The sequence below is a fragment of the Dendrobium catenatum genome, unplaced genomic scaffold (genome assembly GCF_001605985.2).
Source record: "Dendrobium catenatum unplaced genomic scaffold, ASM160598v2 fragScaff_scaffold_551, whole genome shotgun sequence".
NCBI classification, from domain to species: Eukaryota; Viridiplantae; Streptophyta; class Magnoliopsida; order Asparagales; family Orchidaceae; genus Dendrobium; species Dendrobium catenatum.
This window is the reverse complement of record NW_021319013.1, coordinates 227350-237248: the sequence shown is the minus strand read 5'-3', so window position 1 is coordinate 237248 and position 9899 is coordinate 227350. Positions and strand designations below refer to the sequence as shown.

Below are 9899 nucleotides of genomic sequence, written 5' to 3'. Positions count from 1 at the left end.
CGGAAAGAGGAAGGGGGGGGGGGGGGGTTTCTGCAGGTAAATTGTGATTAGATATAGAGAGAGCAAGAGAGAAAAAGTGAGCATTCTGTGGAACCTGATGACTTCCCACCGCATCTCATATATTTGATCCTGAGTTAGGACGTAAGCATCAAAAAGAGGGGACCAAGCTATAAGAGGAGTTAGGCAGTGTGTTTGTTTGTTGAAGAGAGGTGGGCATGGGAGAGAACATGGAGTTGTTATATTGCGAGCAAGGGGAGAGCCTGGCGAGGTTGCGAAGAGTGCGAGCAAGACCCAACTGCAAACTACCCAGAAGAAGCATTTGTAGTGAGGCCACTATAAAAAAATACCTTAAGGTTATTTTACAGCAAATTTTGAGTTATTCCGCAGTGTATAACGCCACTAAATCTTCGCAGAGGCGTTTAAATCCGCTGTGCTCCCGATGTAATTAGAATCGAGCGATTTCAAAAGATAGGGTATTAAACGAAGAGAAAGGGGATCGAGAAGCGAGCGTTAGAGATAGGGTTTCGGCTATACCAGCGGTTAGAGCCGGTGGTATTTGCACCGATTAAAACCAGTGCAAATAACAGCGGTTCAAAAACCCTGCAACAATACCTAGTTTTGATGGTGGTTTTCAAAACAGCCTCTAACAATGTGCTTGAAAAATCATTATTTTTAGTTAGTAAGCGGGCCTAAGCGTGAGCAATAATGGGCTGAAATTGAAAGAAAGAGTGATTGATCGGTCGTATTGCTTAGGAAGAAAGAGAGACTAGCATACTCCCTCGGACCTTTCCACTCTGCTGGAATGACCTCAAATGGTCAGCCACGAGATGTACATGAAGGTCTTATTACTATATTAATGGGGTTGAGTTTTCGCTCAAGAATCCCTACTGAATAAGAGTCGTGGGATAGGTTACTCTCCTGGCATAGAACTCCTGTAAACCCGTCTTTGAATGAATATGAGAAACTGTTTCACCAAATAGATGGATGATCATAAGTTTTAATTCTCAGGAGAATTTAGTATTATATTTAATTTGATCCACAAGGCCATAAAGTACAAAAAGTACAATTTTGTTTGGGACAAGCTTTTTTTACTGCTCTTAAAACAACGTTTTCTAGGTACAAAAAAATTTAATTTTTACTAAAAAAGCTTGTTTTTAGAGCAAGGAAAAAGCTGTCCCAAATGAAGCCTTAGGCTTCGTTTGATTCGGTTTATTGTTTCATAAAAATGAGTTTTAGGAAAAGGAGGTTGAGAAAAGACTTTCCAATAAAATGGAGTTTCAATAATGAGATAGGTTTGACTAATATTTTAAGTGCTTATTAATTACTTGAAAGTAATTTTTAAAATGTTTGTTTAGGAGTTTGCTTTTGAGATTTTATTATAAAGACATTTTTGTACCAAACTCCGTTTAGTGACGAGAAGCAGATACGAAAGAATTTTGTAACGCCAAAAAATGATGTTATAAAAAGGAATGATTGGTTAGCTTTTGATTCCAAACAGTAATACTAATGATTTCGCTTATTCGAACGGAAAACGGGAAAAAAGCCTAATCAAACGAGGCCTAATCAGTGAAAACACAGGAAAATTATTCAGGTAGATTGAACAGGTCTATACTGAGAATGCTTAACTCATTAGAAGAAATACGATTGTTGGCGTAGGAACACTTACAATCCTGTTGAGTAACTTGATGAATTCATAGAAGAACCACTGCAAAGTCACAACTGGTTCCAACAAGAGCAATCGAACAGAAGGTCCTTGTAAACAGCTTTGGATAAACCCAATACTCTCACTGCCTACAGGAGGAGGATTTTGTAGCTTGATGTTAATAACCAAACTGTATGCAAAGAACACTTTGTATATATAAAATTAATAGGACTTCACCTGCCAGCACATTGTGCGCCTTTTTATTGTAAAGCGAGGCCAATTATGTTATCTGCTGGAGTGAAATAATAGGTACCAATAGCGCCAGATGTGTAACAGCATCATGTAATGCCAGTTGTTGAGCTCTGAGCATTTCCTCCTTTCTTTGGATTTATTTTACGATACAAAAAGGTCCATCAGAATGCTCAAACGTTGAGAACATGGCATAGAAAACTGCAGAAAATTTATCTCAGGCAGCTTAGAGGTAAATATTCTTTAACAAAAGACCAAATAGGAAAGAAAATAATTTTTGCTTGGAAAACGAAGAGAGACTCTTCGACTTGATATGCATAATTATCATATCAATTATTATAAATGGTATGACTAGAAATAGTATAATAAAAGTTAGGATATAATCATAGCTTAATTCTTATTAGGACAAAGCTAATTGAGCAAATAATTCAATTATTGTTTTGTAGTGATCCTGTTTTTTTTTTCTATATAATTCAAAATTCACGATCAGTGTCTTTTCAAAACAATTTCAGCCAATTAGACATTAAATGGTAATATAAGATATATGGAAGTGCAATTTACATGGAAGATTTCGAGCCCAAAGTGGACCAAGCCCCTGTAAACCTGCATCAACATAAAATGGCTATTTTAATTAAGCAGTAAGATAAAAGTACTACATGAAACTACATGTAACAGAAATTATATTTTTATCCTCTGACTATTATATCATCTTTCTTATGCCGTACTCGATCATAAGTATGCAATCCGTTTAGGGATGACAAAGTTTCTCCAACAAAACCTACTTTAGAAGCACTAAACAGATTAAGCTGAATTTGACAAAGTGACAAAGAAAGCAGAGCAATTCTAAACCCAGATAAGCCTTCATAGGCTAGAGTCTTGGATATGCCATCAAACAACCTCGTGCCAAATTGAGTTGAGTTTTGCGACACGAAACTTTGACGCTTCAAAGGGAAAGAGCAATATCTGCCAATATTTGAGCAGAAGCACTGCTGATGAAGAAGATCATTGTTTGATTATCACTATCATAAATCCGTATACATTTTCTTGAAGTATTCATAAGCCCAACTTGCAAGCCAACCTTGAACACCATATCCAAAACAATTTTTTCCAGACCACCCTCTCCATAGGAGATGAGGAAGACCTTGCTTCCTTGTACTTAAAATATTAAACCTGAAAAGATGCTATTGTACTTCACAGGCATTCACCTAGGAAATCAAACATATTGTCAGTCCAGTTCACAATAGAATTACCTTACATAGACTAAATAGCTAAACAGAAATAATGAAATCTATTATCTTTCAAACCATGAAAACTCTGTGCACGCACGCGGTACGTGTGTGTAGAGAGAGAGAGATTAGAGAGAGAGAGGGACTCAAGATGAAGGAAAAAATAAGAAAAAAAAGGCAAATGGCTTATGCCAAGCAAATTATAGGAGGCAAAGTTTGTGCACTTCGGTTATGAAATAAAACGGATCGTACTAGAATTACCGAATTTCTTTCAACGTTAGTTTTAAAATCATGACTAAGATTGTAAGAATTGAGAGTAAACATTATTAGTATTATCACAACATTTTATGCTTCTAGTAAAAAGCAGAAAGCAAAAGTGACGGAAGGATTTAGTGGAATTGAGGAGACCATGCTAAGATTAATTAAAATTAGTAAAACAAATTTATTAAAATCAAAAAAAAAAAAGAGAATTATATTGTAGGCATAACATGGATAGTGATAAAAGTGAGTCTGTGCGCTTTTCATGTAATCATAAACTTGCTTCTATTGTTATCAAAACAAATTCATAAATGAGTCCAAAGATGCTGGCGTGACCCAAAAAAAGCTAAATAATATATAAAAGGGCGGTATGGATAATGACTAATGTGGTAAGAGATCACTAGGCAAGATTTGTTGGAACTTATGAAAACTAGAGGCTCCAATAGAAGAGGCCATCACAGAGACTTACATTGCTAGTTGGACTTAACCTCGATGGATCACTCTAAAGTCTGTTAACCGCCCAACATACCAACCACTTCCCTACGATTAGTTTTTCCCTTGAGGTCGACAATCATTGGGACAATGAGAGAAAACATTGTGAATTATGGTGAATCAATGTTCCGCAGCAGTGGGCCTGCCTAGAGGAGTTTGTCATAGAACAATGTCACCCTTCTTAAAAAAGTTGAGTTATAATAGTGTGATGGCATACTTTCTGGATCATATCGATCATGAGTGTCCCAATGTCAAGAGTAATGTGAATGAGATTCTATGATTAGCTGATTCAGCTTGTATCGATACCTAAATGAATATATGGGCACTCTACGCAATCAACCATGGCTTATAAGAGTCATTTGACTTTTAAATAGCGTTCTACCTGTCTCTTATAGAATAGGTGCTCTTTGAATTATATATATCACAGTAAACATGACTTGTCTATTGGCATTGTTGACTTTGAGCTTGTTGATTCAAGTTTTTCTTTTTTTGAAATTAGTTGAAACCTATTGAGGCTACTAAGCCCCTAGGGTTGGAGAGACAAGAGAATAAAATTTGAGAAAACACTACTGCATTCTCTTTCAAATGAACTAGATATCAAAAAGAAGCTAGATAACCCTTTACAAGAAAGGGACCCTTTACAAAAAAAAAAAAAAAAACTCTATTGTGCTGACAACTGACCCCTCATTTATGTTATGAGAGCCAAACAAACTAACAATATGATTATACAAGACTTAAAACCTGACAGCATCTTTAAAACTAAAATTGTGTGTAAACCTTTAAAAAAGCTGATTTTTTTAGTGCTGTTAGTCTCCCCCGACGAAACTGGCCTTTGGTACGGACGAACTGAAGAAAAATTTGTGAGAAAATCTTGTATGTTTTTCGTCTATACGAAACCTGAACCGTCGGGACGAACTGAACCCGGAGAGCATTGTCCAGGGACGAACAAATTGGAATTAATTTCGCTCTGTACGATCTTGTCTAGAGGAGTTCATCCCGGACGATCTGAGTATCGTCCTGGACGCACTCCTGCTTGATAAGTATCGGATTGAGATATTTTTTATTCATTTTCTCTATCCGATGTAACTGATCAATTTATTGGATTCTTCAGAATATAGATTTTCTCTACATGGTTTATGGATTTCTTCGCAGATTTTGACGTATTGTATCTGATTTATTGAGCTTTATGGATTTCTTCCTACTGTTTATCGGACTTCTTTTACCGATGGATTAGTGGATGTTATGCGATATGCATTGAGATTACTGATTTCCGTACCTCTGCTTACTAGATTCACGATCTGGGTGCATGTCTGCAATGATTGTTATGGATTTATAGTCATGAATGCATATTGTTTCCAAGTACCGTGCTTTTGAATTTTCAGTGTAGTATTAGGGATCTGCTTGGGCTTTTGAGCTCATTTATATGGGTTAATAATTTCAGGTCAGGGCAAGGAGCTAGGAGATTGAGATTGATCTGGAATCGTCAGGTTTTGTTCTTTTTTTTATATAGTGATTCTATTTGTACTCCAGGACATGTAATTAGATTTATCATTTTCATCGTTGATCGATTAATGTAAGACCTGAGTATTGCGTTATGAACTTTATTGGTGATATGAATTATAATTGTTAACATTGAATGTTTTTAAATCTATAGAATTGTTGAACTTGTTTGTTATTTGATTGCAAGACTATAAATAGCCTGGTAATGATTGATGTTTAATGATTGACTGAAACTTCTTAGTGCGAAGTTAGATCTTGGGGCGTTACAGTGTTTGTTTTTTTTTTTCTTATTAATGGGCTCCTTTTGGATGGGTGCTTTAATTTGAGTCCACAAGGAGAGAGCCATGAGTGTTGTGTTGAGATATTGTGTCTTATTGGCGAGTAGCAAGAACCCCTGAGTGGTGTGACTTCTGATTATTGCTGACATTCAGGGAACAATGATTGGGTACGTGCACAAGTCAGCGTTATTATTGAGAATGGATTTGCCATTCTTTGGTTCGAGGTAACTTCTTCGGTTCGTATGACCAGGGTGGAATCCAACTTCTCGATTTTTCTAGGGGGCCATCGTTAAAACCTGTACAATTGTTACACTAAGAGCACAACAACAATAATATATGAAGAAAAAATAAAAGAAAAATAAAAATAAACGATCAAATAAATAATATATATAATCTGAACTAGATGAAAAAAAAATTGACTAACATAAGCTATATAAATTTAATAGAGAAATTTTATTATTTAACTTCTAATTGTAAATTGATTTAGTAATAATATAAGTTGGAGTATAATCATATACGTTATGTTGAAGCTAGATCCTAACTTAGAGAAAAAGAATAATAATGAGCTTAATGTTACTAACTTAAGAAAAAATAAGAGAAAATTTTATCATTTATCTTCTTTTTTTTTTTCTCTATTTCTTAGAATTCTTTTAACCCAACTTATAAATCATAAGGCATTCCTTTTTTTCATTGGATAAAGTTTCACTCAACTTTATACAACTAAAGTAAGTACATTTACTTTTTGTAAGTTCTTCAACCAATGCTCTTCCTCTCCCTAAATGGACAAATAAAATTTTATTGGGGGGGGGGGGGGGGTGGTTTCAAAATTCCAAATTATGCTTCATATAGACTTTTTTTTTTAGGTTAAGCATTTGCCCACCCTGGGCTATATGGGAATCCACCCATGTTCATGGTTGTTGTTCAAGCATATTGTCATAGATGGATTCTCCTTGGTCAGCCTTTGATGACTTGCATCTTAGAGTGGTTCGAGCTGGTTTAATTTTCTCAACACAAACTACTCGATCCCTTTACCTGAATAAGACTTCATGAACCGGACCCAAATAGAAATAGTGCTCAATATGAAGACAATAAAGGATGCGGATACAAAAGAAAAGAAATGACCCAAACAGGAATGTAATTTGAACAGTTCCTTAAGTGATAACTTTGCCTAAAACTGTACAAAAAAATGTATAAAAAGAAGATAAATAAACACATAACTAAGTCCTAAGAGTGACGTAGATGAAGTGAATAGTTGCAAACTTGAACATGAATAAAAAGATTTGACAAGATGCAATGAACAGGTTAAATATGAGAGTGCATAATTGGAAGTCTTCTGCAATTAGAAAAAAAAAGGTGCATGAAAGTATTAAGGTATATATAAACAAAAGAAAAATTAATATTGTTAGTTTTGAATGGAATCTGATTGTGTCTATCAATCATGTTGTATTGTTGCCTTGGACCTCAATTTAGTATATAGAGTTTGTTGGGGGGTTACAGGGGTCTTTACACTGTTTGGGTTCCGGCGCCCTAGCGTTGTGCACCCGAGCGCCCGGCCGCTGCATGTTTTTCTTGGAGAAAAAACAGAGAGCGGAGCGCTGCGATGCTCTAGACTACAGCGCCGCGGTGCTGTCAGACAGACTGTAGATAGAAAGTGGAGCTGTGGAGCTCAAACTTGGCGCCGCAGCGCTGCAAAGTTGATTGGGAAGTTTTCTTTCATGTTTTTTATTAAAGGCTGTGTCCCTTGGTAGTTGTATTGTATCTCTTAGTTAGTTCCAAGTCGAAAACAATGCAAGAGAGAAGAGAAGCAAGAAGAGAGCGAGAAATAAGAAAGATCTGTACAAATTTCTCTCAATTTTCATAATGAATTTCTTGGTGTTGTGTGACTCCATGGTTTTTTCCTAGTTTCACATTTTTCCACGATAAGTCTTGATGTTCTTTCCTTTATGTTGTATTTTATATTTAAAGCTGAGGAAAATGGCTATAAATTTAGAATGCTTTTTAAGTAAATAGGCTCAACAGCCAATGCAGCAGTTTTAAAAATAGAAATTTCAGTGAGGGGCATTTATATTCCTTTGAAAAAAATAATAATAATATTGACTCCTAAGAACTAAATAAGCAACCAAGACAAGGGAGTCCGCCAGAAACATTTGTATTCATGATAACAATTTTCAATTCAAGTCTCTTAGCAATCGTTTCCCCCCCCAAAAAAAAAAAATTAACCTTAGCAATTCCTCTTTGCTTTTGGTTTAGCAAGCTCTTCAGATCAAGAGCTCCAAATAAAGTGAAAGCGATCTGGCTACCTCCAAAATTGAATTTTAGAGGACTAACCATGAAAAGAATCTGAAATTATGCAAGATAGACACGAGCAGTTGAACTATCTTAATAGGAATTGAAGAAGAAAGAATATAAAGCTAAATGTAATATCTATTTATATTTCTATTTCTTGGGAGGTAATTGAGTGATGAAGATGATTTGGTACAACGACAGCTTACAGACTTCCATTTTCAAGTACATCTAAGCCAATACGGATGAACAGGCCACCAGAGGTTTCTATCAAGCTACTAAAGATCACAACACATCAACCTGAAACCTGAAGATCATGTATTAGCGAGCAAGTTTAGCATCTTCAAAGGAGCTAAAAGCTGAAATCTTGCGTGATCAGCTCTAATTGGCAAAAATACTTAAAGCCAAATGTACTTCGTTCTGTGTCAGCATAAAGAAGAAGAATAATGATCCTTCTAATATTACCATAACATATTGCAGGACCTGTTACTCATCAAACAATGACCAAGCAGGAAGCCCTGTACACAATCTAAACAAAAATAAAAACAATTTTATGTTAATCAATAAAATTCCATTCAAAACTCAGCTAGCAACACATAAAAAAGATACAGCTCCATCCTATCAAGTTAATCCCTGCAAATCTGCAATCAATAAACACTCCAACCTATCACGCAGCAACCCTTCTAAGTCCTAACCTACTCAAATTCAACAGAAATCAGAACAAGAAAAGAAATGATCAAAACCTAACTCCAGCAAAACTCAATCAAGGCGTGAATCGCACGAAAATAAAAGCCTGAGAAGCCATTCACCTGCATATTAACCTTGAGGACATCGAGTGGCGTAACTGCGAGATGCGTCGTTCCAGCGCTTAGCATTCCACCAAATGCGCAAACCGCATAGTATTCTTGCGAGAAGACAGTTAACCCGCCCCGCCGGCGCCCCTTCGCTTCCCCTCCTTCCATCGATCAATCGCAGCTAGAGAGAGAGAGAGAGAGAGAGAGAGAGAGAGAGAGAGAGAGAGGAAGGACTGCGTGGCATCAGCGCAGTCCATGCTGTCATTAGTCATTACTTCTTAGCGACGAGAAATCGGCCACGTCTGCTCCTTCGAAATGGGAGGAAGGAGAGGCTGAAAATCTTTGCTAAAACCTAAAAAGTGGGACTGTGCATTTACTAGATTACCCTTGCATCCCGCTCTTCTGTGATGCGAATTTAGAATTTTCCTATGAAGCCTGTATGTTAACTAGAATAACGGCTATATACAACTAAAAAATTAGGGTTTTTTTTTTATTTTTTTTAAATTTTTTGCCAAATTCGGCTAATTCATAACTTTACCGGCATAAAATATTTTATTTCAGGGCAAAATTATAAGAATATCATCAGAAAATTTGAGAGAGCCATCTAGGCTGGTTTGGGCACATAAAACGGGATGTCCAACGCGATTTGGGAGACAAATTAAAATGTGTCACATTACTCATTCATCTTGTACCGCGGCTCGGTAGTGCTCGGTAGTCGGTATCGCTGACGTGACTGCACCTAATTTGCCTCCGAACTACGTCCGATCTCTGCACATAATAATTTCTCCATAAAACGACGACTTTCCAATGACTCAGTAAGGAAAGTAGATGGATTAGATTTAGTTTATGTTAAGAAAAGTAAATCAGATATAAAAATATTTGATTATAAAATATTATAAATGACATTCCTTTATGAGAGTTAAATAAAAATTTAGCTCTTAACATGACACGATAAAGAAAGAACTTATACAGTCGATCCCATGTACTGAGATCAAGATTTGATGTTGTCGTTGTATAAAATTACAAAAATAACATCATAAGTACGATGTTAGTGTGTGAGTATATTATGCTCTTTAAATTTAATTTTTCTTTAATTTTATTAAACTATGGTCTAATTTGAGTATAATTTTTTGTTTAGAAGTTTTTATTATACTCACTAATTTAGTTTTAATAAAAT

At 35.8% G+C, this 9899-nt stretch overlaps 1 protein-coding gene across 1 annotated transcript in view; it reads right to left on the bottom strand.

The window, feature by feature from the left end:
• LOC110106830 (mitochondrial phosphate carrier protein 1, mitochondrial) overlaps window positions 1-8944 on the bottom strand; it is a 15197-nt gene extending 6253 nt beyond the window's left edge. The window contains exon 1 of the mRNA XM_020836866.2: window positions 8738-8944. Coding sequence (XP_020692525.1) covers window positions 8738-8890 — 153 coding nt within the window. The 5' untranslated portion in view covers window positions 8891-8944. The remainder of the gene's footprint in view (window positions 1-8737) is intronic.
• Window positions 8945-9899: the final 955 nt, after the last annotated feature.